Below are 21068 nucleotides of genomic sequence, written 5' to 3'. Positions count from 1 at the left end.
CTGTGGAGAGGAAGGCAGAAATCAAGAAAGGAAAATTCAACCACCTCTCACCTCCGCCACAAAAAAGATCCATAACCTGCGATCACAGCAGATCAAATATTTATTCTCTCTTACCATGTACAGCTCCTCCCATTTGATAGACCAGGGCAGTTCAACATTTGACACCTCTCAAAGCCAGGGAAGGATGAGGGCTCTCACCTCCTTCCCAAAGCCTAATTAGCACCTTCCCAGCTGGGTGTGTGTCAGGTTTTGGCCTTGCCCCCCCCCCCCCCGACAAGGCAGTGTGTGGCCTGTGGGTTCCATGTTAAAGTACTCATGGTCCACTTGCTATGAAAAGTTGGGCCACCCTGTGCGTCCTAGGACCCACTAACCTATGGGACCACCTCTCCTGGTATGCCCTGCAGAGGACCTTAAGTTCCACAAATAACAACACTTTGGAGGTCCCGAGCCTCAAGGAGATTAGATTGGTTTCAACTAGGGCCAGGGCCTTTTCAGCACTGGCCCCGACGTGGTGGAACACTCTGTCACAAGCGACTAGGGCCCTGCGGGACTTGACATCTTTCCCCAGTGCCTGCAAGACAGAGCTGTTCTGCCTGGCCTTTGGTTTGGACTCGGTCTGACCCTTATGTTTCCCTCCCCTTATGGTCTTGATCTATGGGCTACTTTAAATATAGACCTGTATTTTAAATTGGTTCCCCACCCCTCTTTTTCCCCTATTGTGTTTTTACTGTGATTTTATTGGTGTTTGCCGCCCTAAGCCCGGCTCTGGCTGGGGAGGGTGGGGTATAAATAAAATTTATTATTATTTATTATTATTATTAGACATATAATAACTTGGAGGAGTGATTTCATGCGAGATTAGTGGAACAAAGTTTTGTGATTTTTTAAAAAATTGGGAGGTCTGACAAAGGGTCAAACCAAGCTGCAGCTAAGTACGGGAGGTGAATTGCTTCCCCCCCCTCCTTCCCCATCCATTTTCCCTTTGGTGTCATGTATTTTAAGCCTAAGGAAGAGGAAGCTGATCTCTGAAGAACTGGGGGAGAAAGCTTTAAATAAATAAGTAAACACTCAACCAGGGATCTTTGTATGCGTGACAGTACTTACTGGCACTGAATACTGACATCACTTTGTGATGGCTTCAGACAGAGGAGGGCTAACATAGCCATTGCAGCTAGTAGGCATTGATAGGCTTATCCTCCATGAATTTGCCTAATCCTCTTGGTGGGTGGGACACAGGTGGCGCTGTGGGTTAAACGAGAGCCTAGGACTTGCCGATCAGAAGGTCAGCGGTTCGAATCCCCGCGATGGGGTGAGCTCCCGTTGCTCGGTCCCTGCTCCTGCCAACCTAGCAGTTCGAAAGCACGTCAAAGTGCAAGTAGATAAATAGGTACTGCTCCGGCGGGAAGGTAAACGGCGTTTCCATGCGCTGCTCTGGTTCGCCAGAAGCGGCTTAGTCATGACCCGGAAGCTGTACGCCGGCTCCCTCAGCCAATAAAGCGAGATGAGTGCCGCAACCCCAGAGTCATCCGCGACACGACCTAGTGGTCAGGGGTCCCTTTACCTTTACTTGGTGGTCTTAACTACATTTTGTAGCCCATGTAAGAAGAACTCTGCTGAATCAGGCCAAAGGACCACCTAGTCTAGCATCCTGTTCTCACAATGGCCCACCAGATGCCCTAATGAGAAGCCTGCAAGTGGGAGCAGACACAGAACAGCACTCTCCACCAATTACAATTCCCAGCAACTCATGTCCAAAAACATACTGCTGCTGGAGAGTTCTCCTTTATGCAGCTCTGGCTATGTGTGATTTGGATCAAGACCTTGGATGGGGATGGGGGTGGTTAGAAGCCTCCCACCCCTTGCTGCTTGCAGGTTTTACAAAGAATTAAAGGAAGGCATTCAATTGGGAGTATGCAACATGATTCTGACCTAATAGGCAGTTTAGCGGCTGCAGATGAGAATATGCACTCTTGTTCAGAGTGCTGCTTCTACCCCTCAAAGAATTGCACCTTTCTATGTTACCTGTCACTACTTGTTGACCGTACTGTTCCTGGCTTGGGGTCTGACTGTTTCTGGGGGGTTTTCTTCTGCTTCTGTCCTCCCTCCGACTTGGGACCTTGGCCGTCTAGGAGACCTGGATGAAGAAGAAAGGAATGCTTCTGAATTCTCAGAGTAAAGGCAATGGAATTGTTTCATTTGTCAATGACTAATTCCACCTGGCTGTTCCCCAAAGGGGCCTCCGAGGTGATCACTGGTAAGTGTAATACAACAACAGACGGGGGAATCTATAAATCGTCTTGCTGTCATCGCTGTAGTGAGCCTTTTGCTGCCTTTGGCAAAGGGTGATGAGAAGTCTCTTGGCTTTCCTCTCCAGCTTGGACCACTGCCTTAGTGCTGAGCTTTGCTGGTCAATGACAGGGGAGATCACTGCCCTCCTCTCCAGATCCAAGCTGGTGAGAGAGGCTGGGATTCACCATTTGGGGTGCCAAGGGGGCTAAGGCTCTTTAAGTGCCTTGGCAACTTAGTTACAAATCACAAGCTCCAAATTTGGAGCTGGAAGGGTGGCAGAGCAACAATCCCCACCAAAAAGGTGGAGATTGTCCTTGATCTCACAATGCAGGGGCACACAGTTTGAGGTCAGATTCCTGACAACCACGGGATTTGGGGAGGGCTTGGCTACCATATTCTGCTGAAATCTGCAAGCCCCTGAACAGACAAGCAGACTAGCCCATGCCACAGTCAAGAGATTCAAGCAAGCCTGAATGAGAGATCAATACCTGCAGTGTCAGTCAATAGCATCTTGACTTTATGCTTAAAGAGTTAGAAAGCAGGAGGAAAGGGGGCGAGCAACATTCCTAATACAATGAACTCCAGCACCAGGGTGTTGCATTTTCACCCAATAGGATCCCTTGCTGCCTATGCCCCTGGATGGCCCTATTACTTTACCAAGTAATTCTTTGCGTGTCCGGGTTGCGATTTCTTTGATCTCTATGCGCGACAAAGAGAGGGAAGGAGCGACAGGGATGGAGGTGCTGCTGGCCGACGTCGGGGTGGTGATGACTTTGGGGACCAGGGGGGACTTGAGTGGGCGTTCGATGCTCCTGCCGACCAGGTTGCTCAGGGGGATCTTGTAGATGTTTTTGCACAGAGCTTCACCTGAAGTGACAAGGAGGAGGAGGGTCGTGGAGCAGGAGTTGACGATAAGCAGGCTTGCGGGTGAGTTGGCGGTCCACAAAAAAACTCCTTTACCCTCCTTATAATAATAACAATCATTCATTATTTATATGCTGCCCATCTAACTGGGTAGCCCCAGCCACTCTGGGTGGCTTCCAGCAAATTATAAAACCACAGCAAAACATTACACATTAAAAACTTCCCTATTTGGGCTGCCTTCAGATGTCTTCCAAAAGTCAGATAATTGTTTGTTTCCTTGCCATCTGGTGGGAGGGTGTTCCAAGGGAGGGTGTGACTGCCGAGAAGGCCGTACCTGTGTGCCCTGGTTCCCTGTAACCTCACTTCTCACAATGAGGGAACCACCAGCAGGCCCTCGGAGAAGGATCTCAGTGTCCGGGCAGAACGATGGGGGCAGAGATGCTCCTTCAAGTATACAAGCTCTTTAGGGATTTAAAGGTCAGCACCATAACTTTGATTTGTGCTAGGAAATGTACTGGGAGCCAATGTAGATCTTTTAGGACCAGTGTTATATGGTCCCGGAGGCAGCTCCCAGTAACTAGTCTGGCAGCCGCATTCTGGATTAATTGTAGTTTCTGAATCACCTTCAAAGGTAGCTCCACATACAGCACACTGCAGTAGTCCAAGCGGGAGATAACCAGAGTATGTACCAATCTGGCAAGACAGTGTGCGGGCAGGTAGGGTCCAAGCTGGTGTGCTAGATGGAGCTGGTAGACAGCTGCCCTGGACACTGGTGCCCTTGGCTTGTGGCTCCATGGACAGCTGTGGGTCCTTTAGGGGCACAGTTACTCCATTCTGGACCAGGGAGTCCTCCACACCTGCCTGCTCCCTGTCCCCCAGAAACAGTACTTCTGTTTTGTCGGGATTCAACCTCAATCTGTTGACTGCCATCTACCCCCTCCCCCCAACCACCCCTCCCCCCAACCCCCTACAGACACTCACACAGGATGTTCACCGCCTTCACTGGTTCTGAATTAAAAGAAAGGTAGAGCTGGGTATAATTCGCTTACTGGTGAACACCCAGCCCAAACCCAGCGGTTTCATATAGATGTTAAAAAGAATGGGGGAGAGTTTGGAGTCCTGGGGCACCCCACAAGTGAGCGCCATGGGGTTTGAACATTAACCCCCCCACCACTACTTTCTAGACACAACCTAGGAGGAAGGAGTGAAACCACTGCCCCCAGCCCTCCTAGATGATCCTGTGGTTGACAGTATCAAAAGCTGCTGAGAGATCCAGCAGAACCAGGAAACAGCTTTCATCTCTGTCCCTAGCCCACCAGAGATCATGAACCAGCATGTCCAAGGCAGTTTCAGTCGCATCGTGGAGCCTAAAGCCCGACTGGAAGGGGTTTAAATAGTCCACATCCTCCAGGTATGCCTTATTGATTTATTATTTTTATTATTTTTCTAATTTGTTATTTTTTTCCATACCACACTGTATTACAAAAGTAATATTGACTGAAGCATAAATATAAATTAAACCCTTCCCCCCTTGAACAGTATTTCAAATTACATTCCTTGAACAGTATTTCAAATTACATTTCTTAAATTATTCTACAAAAAGGAATAAGAATCTTCTATGCAACGTAACATTTGTTCTACTATAATATCTAACACTATTTTTTCCTTTATAGTGTTCATTGTTTTCTATAACCTATAAGTAAAACAAATGACTCCATTAATTAGACCCACATTTCATTTTTCTTAATTCACCTAATCCTTCTTCAATTGATCCTATACTCCCTTAAAAAGACAACCGATTTTATATGAAGTTAGCACTCTTCTGCCAGATTTATTTATTTAACAAAATTTATATACCACTTGAATGTAAAACAAAGCAAAACCTCTAAGTTTACAAAAAAATTAAAATAAAACATTAAGATTATCCATTTAAAACTAGTTTAAAAAACAGGTATTTACAATATGGTTAAAAACAGCAGTAGCTAAAAAGAAATAAAACATGTAACATCTATGCATCTGAATTGGCTTAGCTAAAAAAATATATTTTTTTACACATTTAATTAGTGAATCACACATATCAGTTAATTTCACCACAGATGATAGCAAGGCAAATAACTCCAGTTTAGGTGGAAGATGACTGCAGTGGAATGGAAGCAGCACTGCATGCAATGAACACGGAATGGAAAAATATGTATTCCTATCTCCTTAAGTCTGACATTGTGCAGATTTGGGATAAAAGGACAGTTTTGAGCCCAAAAAGTTTGAAGACTGATGCTTTAGCTCAGCCTTTCTCAACCTGTGGGTCCTCAGATGTTGTTGAACTACAACTCCCATCACCCCTAGCTATCAAGGCCAGAGCTCAGGGATGATGGGAGTTGTAGTCCAACAACATCTGGGGACCCACAGGTTGAGAACCGCTGCTTTAGCTGAACATACTACAGAAGCAACAAATTCTCAGCTGGCCTCAGCCCCTTCCTTACCTTCTGCTGCAGAAGGAGAGAAAACAGGGATTTCATTGACTGATGGTGTCTGAGGGGTAGTAGGTGAATTAGTCTCCTTGGAACTGCCGTTGGATGGCTCGCTCACTGCCGTTACGGCTCTGAAGTAGATATCTGACTGGAAGGAGAAAGAGGCAGTGTTAGCAAAATGGACTTATCTGAAGCTATGGGTTGTCACGGTGGCACCCGTGTGACCACAAACATCTCCAGTAGCACCCACAAAAAGGATACCCCAAGGTTTGTATAAGTACCAAAATGTTTGTCCGGGGAGGGATAACTTGGGCAGCAATGAGGGCAAAATAGGCTATGGGGACAGAAGACACTCAGTGAGCACAGAATGTTGTCTGGCAGTTAGGAAGAAAACCCAGAAGTGGGAGTGGGAATGGAATGGAATGATGTATCATGGAAAAGAGCATGGCCAGCTGGCCGGCAGCCTGAACAGGAAAATCACACAGTAAAGTTCTGTTGCATGTCCCGCTTGTTTAGTGGGCTTATGGGTTAAATGATGCAGTCTTAATATGAAACACAGGGTGCCTTCCAACACTACAATTCTATGATTCTGCCTTTGTAGTACTAGAAGAGGCATGTCTAGAAGAAGGGGAATTTTGCACAGGAAACCAGATTTCTTATCTCACTGCCTTACCCTTGATGCCACCAGCTGAAGCGCAGGGACCACAGCTGTGTGGACGAGGTTCCCATTCACCACTAATCGGATCTCAATGGAATCGGTGGTGAAGGCCAAAATATAGGGGAAAGCACAAACTGCAGGAGGAGACAAAAGCATTTAATGAAGAAATAAATGCAACATGGTACAGTGGTACCTCGGGTTAAGTAATTAATTCTTTCCGGAGGTCCGTTCTTAACCTGAAACTGTTCTTAACCTGAGGTACCACTTTAGCTAATGGGGCCTCCTGCTACCGCCGCACCGCCGGAGCACGATTTCTGTTTTCATCCTGAAGCAAAGTTCTTAACCCGAGGTACTATTTCTGGGTTAGCGGAGTCTGTAACCTGAAGCGTATGTAACCTGAAGCATCTGTAGCCCGAGGTACCACTGTATTAAAATGTTGTGGGAATTAATTAATAAAATAGACAAGACACATCTTCAGGTCTATAACCTGAAGCGCATGTAACCTGAAGCGTATGCAACCCAAGGTACCACTGTATATGATGGGCTTCTGTGCCGACATTGTTAGTCCTAAGCATCATGGAGCTCTGAAGTTTTCCTGACCTACAATAAGCCTTTACCATGTTATTACTGACTTACATAGGACCATCAAAGTCCAACAACATCAAAAACAGATTCCTGCCCCTAAAATTTACCTGGGGGGGGGGAGAGACAGAGGCAATGGAGATGGGAAGAAGACTCTTCAGGTCTCCTCAGCTGCACATACTAAAGCTCTGTTTTTAGGAGGCGGTGAGGCTGATGGGGTTGTGCCAAAGGCTTCCCAGAATATGAGAGTTTTGAGGACAGAGAGATTTGACAGGAGAGAGGATTGTGTTGTGCAGGTGCTTCAGGCAGAAGAAGTAGCAGAAAGAGAGGGAAAGGTGGAGTCATTTTTAGGAGCAGGAGAGCTTTGGACAGTTGAGGGTGGTGGAGCAAAGGGCAAGGATATAAGGGGGGAGAGATGGGTCAGGGCAATGGCAGGCTCTGAAGTCAGAAGGAGGCATTTGTGCACTGGATCCAGGAGAAGACAGGACACTGATGGTTGTCTCCGTGTTACACAGGAGCATAATGTGATCAAAACAATTAAGGCAGGCTAAGGATGGGCAAACCTTTTCTGTTGAGGGCCGCATTCCCTGCTGACTACCACCCCCTTTTCTCTCTTCCTGCCACCACATTGTCCTCCTCCCTCCCTCTGCCTGCCCATAGAGGCTGTCCCTCCACATTACAATGGCTTCACACAGCAGCAGAGACTTATTGGAAACGGGGAGGCAACTGGTTCTTCTTACCAATGGCATAAGGAACCTGGTTCCAGCTGAAGTGGAAGTCAGATGCTGATGGCTGGACCAAAGGCGAGCCCCCATTGAAGGGACACACTTTGCGGTAATAGCAGACATCTGTAACAAGAGACCCCTGTTAACTTCAAGCAAATAAAGAAACATGGACCTTGACACCAAATGCAGAAAAACAAGGAAGCCAAGCAATGTCACTGGCCCTGCTCCTGTGACAACAGCCAGGAACACAGAAATTAGAAGGAGTGAAGCTTTCTCCTGTTGCAGCCTCATCATTTCACTGGGAAAGGCTTCAGCTACTCCATGCTCAAGCATCCGGTCGATGCCAAAGCCACAGGTAGTCACCAGTGGAGCTGGCAACCTTCAACATGGGAGAGAGGAGAGCTGTTTTCAAATATATAGAAGCAGTGCTTGTTTTTCCTAAAAAAATGTTTAGGGATACTCTCATTTTCCTACTCATATTGAAATACTGCCCCTCAATGAGGCCGAACTTAGATTCTCAAAATGTTTAGGGGGTAGCGAACCCCTAAAAAAAGCACTGTATAGAAGACAGAAATGGCAGGAAAGCAGATTTTGGCTAAATGTGAGGAGAATCTTCCTAAAGATAACAGCTGTTTCATGTGGAACAGTCTGCCCCAGGAGGTGGTATTTTAAGCAGAGGCTGGATGGCCCATCTGTCAGAGATGCTGCTGTTGCACCCTGCATTGCACAGCCTGTATCAAACCAGGAGGCTCCCTTTCGACTCTACAGTTCTATGAAATGGAAGTTTGGCACTTGCTTTCTCCTTGCTCTTCTGCTTTGTCCACATGTGTGAGGGCTTTTGCTCATCCAGGTTCCTAGCTTTGCTTTGCCAATAAGATATACTGACAAGAAACTGAGATTTTTGCTCAAGTCAGCTTCACCCAGAATCAGAGGACTGGCAAGTGGGGTGATGGCCAAAGTGGCCAGAAGGCAGAAACCTTTCCAGATTCCCCGTCTTCCTGCCTTCAAGTCAAGCTGCATAGACTATTTTCACCACTACCACTATGTGTGGGCTCATTTGTCTATTCTAGTGGAAAAGGGAGGGCAAGACTTGGAGGTTGGCCTACTACTGAATTCTCCCATCCACCCACTTGAGCCCCTCCTTGTTTTGGATGAGGCTAATGGAGAAGAGAAAGCTTAGCGGCTGCCCAGTGCATCAATCCAGACTCACTTTGGCTTCTGGCAGCTGTTTTGATGCACCTGTCAGCTGCCCACCCACCACCATGCTTATGCAAAGAACATGTGCAACTAGCAGGAAAGCAAGTCCATCTATCTCTTCTCTTACCTCTGCCCCTTTCCAAACAAACTGTTTACTGTTAACCTTATTCTATTAAAATTGTTTAACTGTTTTATTATCCTATCCTATATTATATTCTATGAATTATATATCAATCATTGATGTGCAGTGGATATATATTGTGGGGCATGTGTGCAAGAGAAGAAACGCTTTTCATGCCTATGGGGGCAGTCCTATGGCAAGATGACCACCTGTCATGGATGCATTAGTTGAGATTCCTGCATTGCATTGGGCTGGACTAGATGACCCTCAGGGTCCCTTTCAACTTTATGATTCTGTAATTCTATGAAATATGATGAGGATAATGATTGGGCTATATCCAAGAACATAATCAAGGTACTCTTAGTAGAACTATTATTACCACTTTATAAATGACAGTAACATTAATAATATCACTTATAAAAATAAAATATGATAATATCATTTATAAAGCACCGAACGTTTTCCAACTGTTTTATGTTTTGCATCAAAGATGAGAGAATCCCTGCCTGCAGGTTCACAATCCAACAGACATTATGCAAAAGGAAAAAAGGAATGGGAGGAAAGTAAGCAAATTCTTGAAGTTACATCATCTCAATAACATCCTCTGATTTCCACAGGTAGGCCTCCCTGCTTTCAAGTGCACACACAAACACATGCACGTAAACACCCCAAATACTTTCCTGACTGCCAGCAGAGGGTGTTTCTCTTCAGCTCTAGCAGTCCCTATTCTACCTTACTGCCTCTCCTGTGTGAAGCAAGTCTTTTACTTTTAGTGTCCGGAACCATGCAAGACGGAACCATAGACAGACCCCAGACCGTCTCCCTGGACAGAGCGAGTGAGCAGTACTTACAGTTATAGCACAAGAGCAGGCCAGCTTCTCCATCTTCATACACATCAATAGCTGCAACAAAATTAACCTGCAATGATAACGGGCAAGGGTAGTGGGCAGGCTGGAGGCTGAGCTTCCTACGAACTCTTTGAGAAAAATTCAGTGGTTTTGTATCAGGAGAAAAAGAAGAAGCCCCACCCCACCCCCATCACATTCCCACCAAACGTTTCTAAATTCTGGCACCTGCATCTAGTCTGTAATTTAATCTAATTGTTTTACATACACTTCTAATTCAAAGCCTAAGTGAACAACTGCAGAAGTGCTGCTTCTGTTATTATACATTTTGGTTTTCTGGCACAGGGGGCATGACCCAGCCCAAATTAAGCACGCTTAGAAATCCCAGTGATCTTGACGGTAAAAAAAACCTCAGGAAGTAACAGGACAAAAGTATTTCATTTTGACTGATTCATCACCTAGGATTGCATTTTTAATCAACTGAATCAGGTTGACAGTAGACATCAGGTGTAGTGCAGGAGATGGCCCTGATCCTGAGATCAACTGCATTTTTGCTTGGGCAGCCTTGTGGGTGGGGAGGCTGAGACCCTTTCGAAGGAAACGGGCGACAGCAGCTTCAGCAAACTGTTGTGACACCCAATGAACTTACCCTGCTCGAGTCGACATGGTGCAATCTGTAGGATTCACCCGTGCTCTCATTGATCAAGTCAAACTGGTGCCGGTAGGCGACGCAAATCAGGTTGTCATTTTCCCCCGTGGGCCCATCCACCAATGTCATGACAACAGGGGGGTCAGACAAGCAGATCTCCTGCAATCCCCAAACAATGCTGCATTAGAGGTATTGTGTGTGTGTGCATGAACAGAGATGCAGGACACAAAATTCAGACTTCTTGAGGACCTCAGGTACAGAAAAGGGTAACCAATACAACAACAGAGATTACAGAACCTTCCACAATAAATCATTTGCATTTTTAACATTTTAGTAATAAAAAGGTAACTAAAGTTAGAAGAGCATGATAAAGGCTGATGTGCATGCACAGATCAGCCATGGAGGCTTTGCCCACAGACCTGCTATGAAGATCCATCAAGCTGGTAGGCCCTGGAAATGAGGCCTCTGTGCCCTATAAGTGTGCCCTGTCCATGTGGAACTCCCTCTAGCTGGATGTGTGTCTGGTGCCCTCTCTGGTTAGGGCCAAATGAAGACTTGGCTATTCCAAGCTGCTCTGAACTGAAGGAGGTTTGTTGGTCTAGAACACAGGTTGCCAATGCAGCACCAATAGAGGCCAGTTTGCGCATCCCATCAGGACCCTCTCTGGTGTCTGCGAGAGATCTTGGTAAATATCCCCTAAAAAAATCTGCAATAGATGAAGGGCTGCTTGCTCTCCCTATTCAGTTCCTGTTTGCATTGGCTTGGCCTCTCCTACACTGAACACCCCCCAAAACCTGAGCTGAGGTGTAAAAAACTTCTCTGTGAGTGAGCATGGTGGTGGCTGATGTAGGTGCCTTTTCCCATTGATGGGATGGCTGAATAGTGTGTGTGTGTGTGTGTGTGTGTGTGTGCCTGCACCATTTTATGGTCCTCCTTTTCTGCATTTTTTTGTAAAGATATGGAAGCCCTTATGCAACCCGTTAAGTGACTGGCGCCCAAAGAACTTTCTCAGCATTCCAAATGCATCCATTGGATTAAAGGCTTGGTGACATCTTCCTCCCACTGGCCTATAATATTAAACTGTCGCTGCTTTTATGGCAAGGGTGGGGAAATCTGTGGCCCTCCAGGTGCTGATGGGCTGGCCAGTGTGCTCAGGGAGTTGGAAGTCCCAATAACACTGGGAAGGCCAAAGTTTCCCCTCTTGATCGTGGGCCCCATGGCCTCTCTGAAGGATTTTTAAAGATCAGGAAGACTGGATCAGCTCCTAGGCTTAAAGGGGCAGCTTACAGTTTTCTGCCAGGCACCCAAGGAGGAGGAGGCATGTGTGGACGGTGGTAGTTTGCCGGTGCTTTACCTCAAACCTACCCGGATGTACTGGAATTCTTCAACTGGGGACTCTGACTGAGGCGACAACGAGAGACCACTGTTCAGACCCTCCCACTGCTTGAACTTCCTGGTGATGAGAAGCAGCTTGTTCCGGATGGATGCGACGATCCGCAGCTCGTTACTGTGGTGGGTGTTGATGGCATACAGATGGCAGCCTGGGCAACAAAGGTTCAGTTGAGTGTGTGTGTGTGTGTGTGTGTGTGTGTGTGTGTGTCAAGAACAGCTCTGAGTAATGTCCCAAAGGAAAGCCTGGCTAAGAGGGATGGGAGAGGAGAGCTGGAAACTGACCACAGCGGATCATGCTTTGGGTCACAGGAGAAATGTTTTAGCACCACCACATCTAGCTGTTTCTTGCAAAGGGACAGAAGGCATCACTGCCCAGCTGCACTGACGTAGGAACCTGCCTTATACTGAGTCAGACTATTGGACAATTTAGACAAGCACTGTCTTTGCTGACTGGCAGCTGTGGTCCAGGATTTCAGAAAAGGGCTTCTCCCAGAACAAACTCTGCACCACTGACCTATGACCCTTCCCCAGAGACTCAGTGCTATGCTGTGGTCCGTGTGGGACTTGAGCTTGACTAGAGACTGAGGAGGGGGAAGAAATTAGGTTTGTAGTTTCCACTCATTCACCTACTCAAAACTATTGGCTTATACTGTGCTGCTGTCCCCTGACACCTGAAATCAGCCTGCTTTAATGCAGGGGTGTTCTTACAGGAAAACTCTGTAACGCAAGGACAGGCACCTAGGTCAATGATAAGAGCACATACTCCACCCACAGACAACACATTCCCAGGTTCAAACCCCCAGATTCCCCATATAAAGAGGACGTCAAGGATGGGGAAGCCACCAACACTAGAAAGCTCCCAACAATAGTAGGCCAGATGACTCCAAGATAAGGCAGTTTCACATGTTCACAACCTTAAAGCATCGTTCAGCTGGTTGGTTGGTTGGTTGGTTGGATGGATGGCTGGGACCCACTGCCTGATCTCAGCACTACCGTCATACTCTCCCCAGGCCACAACCCTCTCCAGCGCTGATTCATACCCTCAATGAATGTTTTTATCAGGTCGGAATGTGTCCCTGAACTCGAACTCCTCGGCTGCGTGGAGAATAGTATGGGGGGGGGGTGCGTGCATGAAGAAACTTGCCTACTGTGCAAAGGCAAAGTGCATATTTGTTGCCCCACCTCCTTTTGCCCAGGAGGTTACCCGAAGGGAAGGCAGCCCCTAGGGTGAAAAAGCTCCCCCACCCCTGCCATAAGCACCTTTTGTTTTCTCCAGTTTGTTCTCTCGGCAGTCACACTTGCTTCTGGCTTGCTTGGATTCCATGCCTTTCCGTACGGCACTCAGTCGGAAGACCAGGAGGCGAGCGTCCTTCCCTGTCAGGTGGGAGACACACAAATAGACATGTTACAGGCACAAATGTTTCTTTAAAACACACACACACATAGTAATCTGTTATGTGGTGCAGGGAATATCTCCTGCTGGTCAACATCAAGATAGCTGGGGCAGATCCTGCAAGAGAGATCTACCCGCAATGACTGGTCACACTGGATATATGGAACTTCCAAGTTCAGAAGCAGTCTAATGCTGAACACCTGATGCTAGGGGATAAAAATAAATTAGACAAAACACTTGTATATTTTAGGTTGTTCTATCCTTGTTTTTAACATTGCTTTTTTAGCGTAATTTTTTGGGAGGAATACACACACACACACACACACACACACAATAACTGAAGGCTGGTATGCAGAATGCACCCGCAGGGTGAAGATGGAAGAGCCAGCCCTCTTGAGTAATGAAAGGTAGGAGACAGCTAAAAGGAGGGAGGCTGTGGGTTGTTTCTGAAGTGTCATGCACCAAAGGCAGTCATGGTTTGTTTTGTTGTCTACTGCAGGCCACAGTCCCACGCAATCCAGGACATTCCATTGAGCTGTCTTTCTTCAACAAATCCCAGCATCCAGGGATTGGACACAAGATATAGTTTTGCATTCAAAGGGCTTACAGAAGGTTAAAACAGTAGATACAATATCATACAAAATAAATGCAGGATCGTGGAAGATCCAGCTTAAGCTCAAATACCTCCAGCCAGGCAGATATGCTTCTATCACAAGCTTGCCCAGGGAAATGACATTTCTTCCCAGACAGGCTTACGTGCCTTACCTTTGTCCGCTCTAGTAATGAGAAGGTCCAGAGTTTCCAATACATGCATCTGTTTGATCTGTAAAGTTTTATCAAACACTGGGATGGGAGGCTGCCCATCTGGAAGGAAAAATTCAAGAAACTCTGTGTCAAGGCTCAGATCAAAACATCAAGGGGAAATCCATATATATTGGCTGGTTACAATAATATTCAGATTTCAAAGGCCTTTCTAAATAGCACCATTGTATGTGCCCTCTAAAAGGAGGCAGAGATTATTCCTGCTAAACCTCTACTGGCAGGCTGCTCCACAGGGCAGGGCCTGCCAAACCTAAAGGCTCAATGTTCAGCAAGGGCAAACCGAATGTCAGGGGCATGGAGAACTCATCAGAAGATCTTAGTGATGGAGGTGGAGCATAAGGGATCAGACGGTCATTAATACTTTGGGCCAAAGTGATTTAGGGCTCTGTGAATTAACCCAAGTACCTAGAACCTGGCTTGGTGGCAAATTGACAACCAGTGCAACCCTCTCAGCAGAGTGGTAACATATAACCAGCAGCCTGCTCCTGTGAGGACTCTGGCCTCACTAGCAGCTTTCAGGCCAGATATGAAGGAAGCCCCACATAAGCTACATTATAGAAATCAATTGGGAGTAGGGGAATGTAAGGCAACCAGGTCAGCACACGCTAACAATCACAGGGTCATCCACCAACCATCTAAGAGGAGGACACCAACATCTGTAGAGATGAGCAGTGACTGGCCCCAGGAATCGGCGCAGAAAACATCATGAGGGAAATTGCTGCAGAAGCACTGGGACTCCCAGGGCTGTGGAACAAGAGAACCGTGAACTGGTGAGCATAACAGGGAAAGGTGCTAAGCACTAGAGTCAAAACATAGTGATCTACAGAGGTGAGTTCGAGAGGTTGCTTTGCATTCCTTGGGGAAGCAGAAATCCCTTAGTTAGCTGAGGATAAAAAACGCCAAGGCTGGGTGTACCCCATGCTAAGAATAATAAAAATGAAAATAAAATGTAACTTATGTGACCTGTCTCAATCATGCATATTTATATATTTTAAAAACCTCTATTTTACACTGTGGTTTGCTGTGGGTTAAAGCCTCAGCGCCTAGGACTTGCTGATCGAAAGGTCGGCGGTTCGAATCCCTGCTGCGGGGTGCGCTCCCGCTGCTCGGTCCCAGCGCCTGCCAACCTAGCAGTTCGAAAGCACCTCCGGGTGCAAGTAGATAAATAGGGACCGCTTACCAGCGGGAAGGTAAACGGCGTTTCCGTGTGCGGCTCTGGCTCGCCAGAGCAGCGATGTCACACTGGCCATGTGACCCGGAAGTGTCTCCGGACAGCGCTGGCCCCTGGCCTCTTAAGTGAGATGGGCGCACAACCCCAGAGTCTGTCAAGACTGGCCCGTACGGGCAGGGGTACCTTTACCTTTTTACCTTTTGCTTCTAAACCTATTATCCACAGCAATCAGAAACCAATCCAGGCTCTTGAGCCAACTCACCTCCTATCCTCCCCCGAAGATTTACCTGTAAAGCATTCACTCACCTCCTTTTTACAGAGGCTTGTGGAAGCCAGAATAGCTGGGGCATCGCCTCTCACAATGGTTTTGAGTTTGAGTGCCTTAAAAAAAAGACACATACGAGAGAGAGAGAGAAAATATGAACATATAAATCTGCCTTATATGGAGTCGGTCTTGACTGGCAGTAGCTCTCATGGGTCTCAGGTGATTCCCTGTCTCTACTGCCTCTCTACTGCAGATCCCACTAACTAGAATGCCAGAGACTTATTTTGCCTTCACCAAGTGAGCTATGACCCCTTCCTTTATAAAGTTTGTGGTGGTGAGAGGACGTGAGACTGTAAAGACTGATTTACTTACATGCCGGCCTCCATATGGAGTGCCTGTTTCACATGTGTTATCTGCATGGTACAGTGAAGAAACACTCTTCCACTGCACAAGGATGGCCGTAAGGAACATCTAGGCTGGTTCCCACCCCCCACAGGTGTATTCAACAACATGTCAATTACGTAATGATAACACATTAATCACTGGTTTATATTGGACCATCCACACGGCATTCTGCTTTATTGGCTGTAGCGCAATGCTTCCCCAATGTTACCACATTATTGCTATCTAGAGGAGCACTCCTGCCCTATGGCACAATGAAAGGAGGGCAAAAAATAAACCAAAATATTTGTGGTATTAAAAGTTGTATGATTTCAGCAGAAAGTTATAGGACATGCACTGACTGAAAACAAAGCAGTATGTCCCCCCTTCCCAATCAATACTCTGATATTGATCAGAGTCTTTGATCAAAGCGGACTGGGACTGACAATTTACCTGTTTCCGTGGTGTGTTGGGGACATCTCCATTTTTGGATGTTTTGTTTTGATGCCCTCTACAAGTATGAAGGCAACAACTCTCCCTTTCTGCATATCCCTAGTTTCTGGTATTCAAAGACAGCCTGCCTCTGACCACACATGCTCAATCTTGCCATCATGGCTAACAGCCATCATCAAAATCATCCACAATTTGCTTAAAGCTATCAAAGCCAGTGGCCACCAGCACACCTCGTGGAGGCAAATCCCATGAATTAATTATACTTATTGTGACAAATACATCTCATGCTGTCCTGGGCACAAAGTCCCACCAGACCACCATGGCAACCATCTCAGCATGTAAAAGGTACAGCGGTTCTGGGAAGAACACAATGATACACTTCACGAAATGACATATTTGGCAAATCTGCTAAGAGGGTACTTGACTGCTCCACAAGAAACACTATAATCTTGCTTATCAAAGTCAGAGCCTCATTATCTGTTGAAGGGCCTCTCCTGATACTGTGAACTTGCAAGCTGCTTCCTTTCACACTGTAAAGAGGGCTACCAAACTGCGGCCACAAAGGGCTACCCAAGTCCAGATCTTTTTTGACCCACTTTCTATTTGATCCCCAGACACTGTGTTTTCTCCTTCCCTCTGCAAAGGAGAAGCCAGTGAGCTCTCAGAGCCTGCTAATTCCTTCCTGTTTCAACCTGGTTTTCTTTACAACTGATCCCCTGTTAATTGCCCTTGCTTGCAATTTGGACTTGATGCCGCTGCCTTTGTTGAACAGGATTTTGCTCTCATTTCTATTAGTACGCCTGACGTAATATTCTCCCTCTCTCGAACATTTGGTGTGCTAATTTGTTGGTGTTTTTTTTCCCAAGGGTGAGAGGAAATCAATTTGGCGTTGACAGAATGTGTTGCACGTTTTTCAGGGTTTTCTTCAAAGCTGTGAAAATAAAGATGCAAAGCACCACAGAGGGCTGATGCAAATATAATTGCAGTCAAGAGCCTGGGAGCAGGTCTGGTGTCATATTAACGCAAGAGACCTGCTGGATTAGGCCAATAGCCTCTCTAGTCCAGTATCCTGTTCTCATACTGGGCAATGAGATCCGCCCCCCAGGAAGCCCACAAGCACAACCTGAGTGCAAGAACACAACCCTCCTGCTGTTTCCTGCAACGGATGTTCAGAAGCATCACCACCTCTGTTGATGGAGAACAGCACCCAGCACCCATGGACAGCTGCAGGGGTCCTAGTACCCTGACAGGACCCAAAGGTACTCAGCACCTGCCTTGGGCCCACCATGCCAGGCAGTTGAAAACCACCACATAAAGCCCCCCCCCCAGGTGTTCTGGAGTGATGCTCTGTCAGGAAAACCTCCAACCTGGGGATGAGGGGCACTAATGTGAACTTTGCCAAAGACCCCCTCAAACCTAAAGCCAGTTTTGATTATTATGAACATAAGAAGAGCCTGCTGGATTAGGCCAGTGGCCCACTACACTAGCATCCTGTTCTCACACTGCCCAACCAGATGCCTTTGCAAAGGAGCTCTGATGTGCAACTGCAGAGCAACTGTGGGGGCAGAACATAGCCATCAAGGATAGCAGCCATTCGTAGCCTTGCCTTCCATGAATCGGGTCAAATCCCCTTTCAATGTCTCCAATTTAGTGTAAACTCTCATCTCCGGAAGTATCATGTTATCATTTGCTGCTCTCCCAGGCCATTTAAGATCTGGTGACATAGCTGGCTGGCTTTTTTCTTTTCTTTCTCTGTATCTAATGGCTGTTTAAGTTCTGTGCTGCACATGGTATTTTACTGTTCTGGCTTTTTACCTGCCCCCAGAGCTTATTGTCTTTTCATTGTAGCAGTTTTATTGTTCTGTTCTATCCCCTTTTATTTGTACAGTGTCTAGAGAATTTATTTTGTAAAGTGTCTTGTAAACACACAAAGAAACAACACATTTCAAAAGCAGCTTTTGCTGTGGCATCAGTTTTTAGAGGGGGAATCTCCCCCCTGCAGGGCACGCCTATATTTACAAACTGCTCTGGACTGGGGTCTTTCAAGGGATATCCTGTTAAATTAATGGCATCAAGTATGTTGATTTCAATGTCTCTTCTTTGAGTATGATCAACAAAAGCTCTCAATCACCCTGAAGAATAATCCTGACAAGGGTCCCATTCTGTTTCCTACAGCTTATTGAGAGTTGGCAACTTATTCAGGGCTGTGGGGTGCTTTTGAAAGTTGTTATTTGCTTATTTACTACAGGAGAACCTCAGGCCCAGGAGCTAAATGTGGCCCTCTGGGCTTCTCTATCTCTCCCTTGTAACTCTCCCCAGGCTACATACTTCATCGGCCTTCCTTCATGCCTAGCATGCTTTCCCCTGGTTATAAAGTGTCACTGAATTCTGATAAGTATGTCTCTTGCTTGTCAGGATGGAAGATGCAACGGGGTGTGTGGAGAAGCTATAGTACTGTGCAAAGGTAAAGGTTACAGTGGTTATTCCACCCATTTTAGCCTCTGGCTCCGCCCACCACTGTCATGTGGTACTTGGAAAGTTGTTCAGAAGGGAATGTGGCGCTCAGGCTGAAAAACCACTGCTGGTTTATTATACTTAGGTGCTGCCAAAATAAATTCTATTTTAAAATAACATTCCCCCAAAACCCAGAGGCATTCCTGTTAGGAATGGTTTAGACGGAGGTACCCAGGTGTCAGAAAAAGCCAGACTGATACCCAGAGAGAACTTGCTGCAAGACAGACCCAAAAAAGAAAATAACAGAACACCTCTAGTCATCACATACAGCTCCCAAGTTAAAACAGTACAACACATCATCAGAGATCTACAACCTCTCCTGGACAATGACAGTTCTCTTTCTCAAGCTCTGGGAGGAAGACCTTTCATTGCCTACAGACAGCTACCCAATCTTAAACAACTCCTAACCCACAATAATACTACAACCAGACCTAACACGGACACTGGCACCAGAGCCTGCAATAAACCCAGATGCCAACTTTGCTGCCACATACACCCGGACAACACCATTACTGGCCCCAACAACATCACACATAGCATCTCGGGACTATTTAATTGCTCATCGTCTAACATTGTGTATGCCATCAAATGCCAACAGTTTCCTTCAGCTCTCTATATTGGACAAACAGGCCAGACCTTACGCCAAGGATAAACGGACATAAATCGGACATCAGGAATCACAAGACAGAGAAACCAGTAGGAGAACACTTCAATCTCCCAGGACATTCTATACAAGATCTCAAAGTAGCTGTTTTACTACAAAGGAATTTCAGAAATAGACTGGAAAGAGAAGCTGCTGAATTGCAACTTATCACCAAACTTAAAACCAAGGAGAGATCTGGTCTGAACAAAGACATTGGATTCTTATCTCATTATACATGACAAAGCCATTTTTCACCTTCTCACCCCTTGCTTTTTCCTGTAAGACCTATTGCAGTCGTTAAGAGTCGTCAACAGGCTCATCACAGCTATCTGCCAATCACCCATTCCCACCACCCTTCTGAGTAATACCCCTCCCCACCTTCTCACTATATAGAAGGGTGGCGTGGATCTTGATAGTCCCAAAATGGACTGAGTATAACATATCTAAAAGGGATATAAAAAGGGGGAGAAATCGAACTAAATGGATACACAAGAATATGCAGGAGTTGTGGCTAAATTAAAGGAGTCTTGGAAGGGGAAGGAGGAAAGTCACTGATTGTATTGGTATAATGAAAGATTTTAATGTGGAAATGTATATTTGAAAATCTTTTAATAAAAAATCTTTTTAAAAAAATACAAAATAAATTCTATACACATCCTATGAGAAAGAAATGAACAGAAAGAGAGAAACGTAGGGAGGCTGTGTCCACACACCATACATTTGAAGCACATTTCTCCCCCCCCAAGAATCCTGGGAATTGTAGTTCGCTAAGGGTGTTGGTAACTGTAACTCTGTGAAGCAGTGTGTGTTGTGTTCACAGCCTGGATGTGTGAGAGTCAGAGGCAGTTCACTGGTGCATATTGCACTGCCCAGCCTGTTTAGCTGATCAAAGACCTCAAGTGGCCACAGTGAAACACAAATCCCAAATACTCAGTAAACACACCTGGCCAAGACGGACAAATTCAGCTTGTCGGGCCTCCTCTTTCTTCCGGGCTGATTTTGGGGACTCAGGTAAGACATCACTGAAGGATCTCCTGTTCAGCATGTTCTAAACAAAAGCAAAACGACAACAACAGAGTTTTACTGAATTGTCTGTCATCCTGGGGGCGTTTTTAAATTTAATTCTGTGCAACATGATAGTTTTCCATTTGGAAGGGCTTTCTTGACATAGGGAGGTGTTCAGACATGAATCTCTCACCTGTGTTCCAAAGCCGTACAGTCTGAGGAAGCCTATACTGTCTTCCGAAAGGAAGACTGCACCACATGAATGTTTTCTGAACATTAAGAACACCAGGAGATGTTATATATTTTTGTCTATCCACTTGCTCTGACTGGCAGCTGCTTTCCAGGGTTTCTGGCATAGAGTCTTTCCTATTACTTGCTACGTGATCCTTTTAAGGCAAGATATTGGGGACTGAACCCAGGACCTTCTTCATGCAGACAATAAGCCCCACTGCTAACTACAGCCCTTCCCTGCCATCTCCTAGTAGGCCTAAAACTCTGGAGAGCTGCTGCCAATCAGTGTCGACAATACATAGCCAGACAGACCAATGGGTCTGACTCATTTTAAGGCAGCTTCTTATGTCCCTTCCAGATCCTAGGGCTTAGTGGTGCGTCGCAGCAGGGCACCGGCCTC

At 46.2% G+C, this 21068-nt stretch overlaps 1 protein-coding gene across 6 annotated transcripts in view; it reads right to left on the bottom strand.

The window, feature by feature from the left end:
• Positions 1–21068, bottom strand: part of GARNL3 (GTPase activating Rap/RanGAP domain like 3) — a 110914-nt gene that overhangs the window by 7206 nt on the left and 82640 nt on the right. For all 6 annotated transcript variants that reach the window (XM_081896379.1, XM_081896384.1, XM_081896381.1 and 3 more), the window contains 13 exons: positions 20376–20480; positions 15483–15557; positions 14638–14749; positions 13949–14047; positions 13051–13164; positions 11764–11939; positions 10399–10557; positions 9756–9822; positions 7602–7709; positions 6295–6413; positions 5634–5769; positions 2947–3156; positions 2023–2134 (listed from right to left, as the gene is read on the bottom strand). In XM_081896379.1, coding sequence (XP_081752505.1) covers positions 2023–2134; positions 2947–3156; positions 5634–5769; positions 6295–6413; positions 7602–7709; positions 9756–9822; positions 10399–10557; positions 11764–11939; positions 13051–13164; positions 13949–14047; positions 14638–14749; positions 15483–15557; positions 20376–20480 — 1592 coding nt within the window. The remainder of the gene's footprint in view (positions 1–2022; positions 2135–2946; positions 3157–5633; positions 5770–6294; positions 6414–7601; positions 7710–9755; positions 9823–10398; positions 10558–11763; positions 11940–13050; positions 13165–13948; positions 14048–14637; positions 14750–15482; positions 15558–20375; positions 20481–21068) is intronic.

The sequence above is a fragment of the Podarcis melisellensis genome, assembly GCF_964234715.1.
Source record: "Podarcis melisellensis genome assembly, chromosome: Z".
In the NCBI taxonomy this organism is placed as follows: domain Eukaryota; kingdom Metazoa; phylum Chordata; class Lepidosauria; order Squamata; family Lacertidae; genus Podarcis; species Podarcis melisellensis.
The sequence above is the reverse complement of the archived record's forward strand: the minus strand, read 5'-3'. Positions and strand labels throughout refer to the sequence as shown.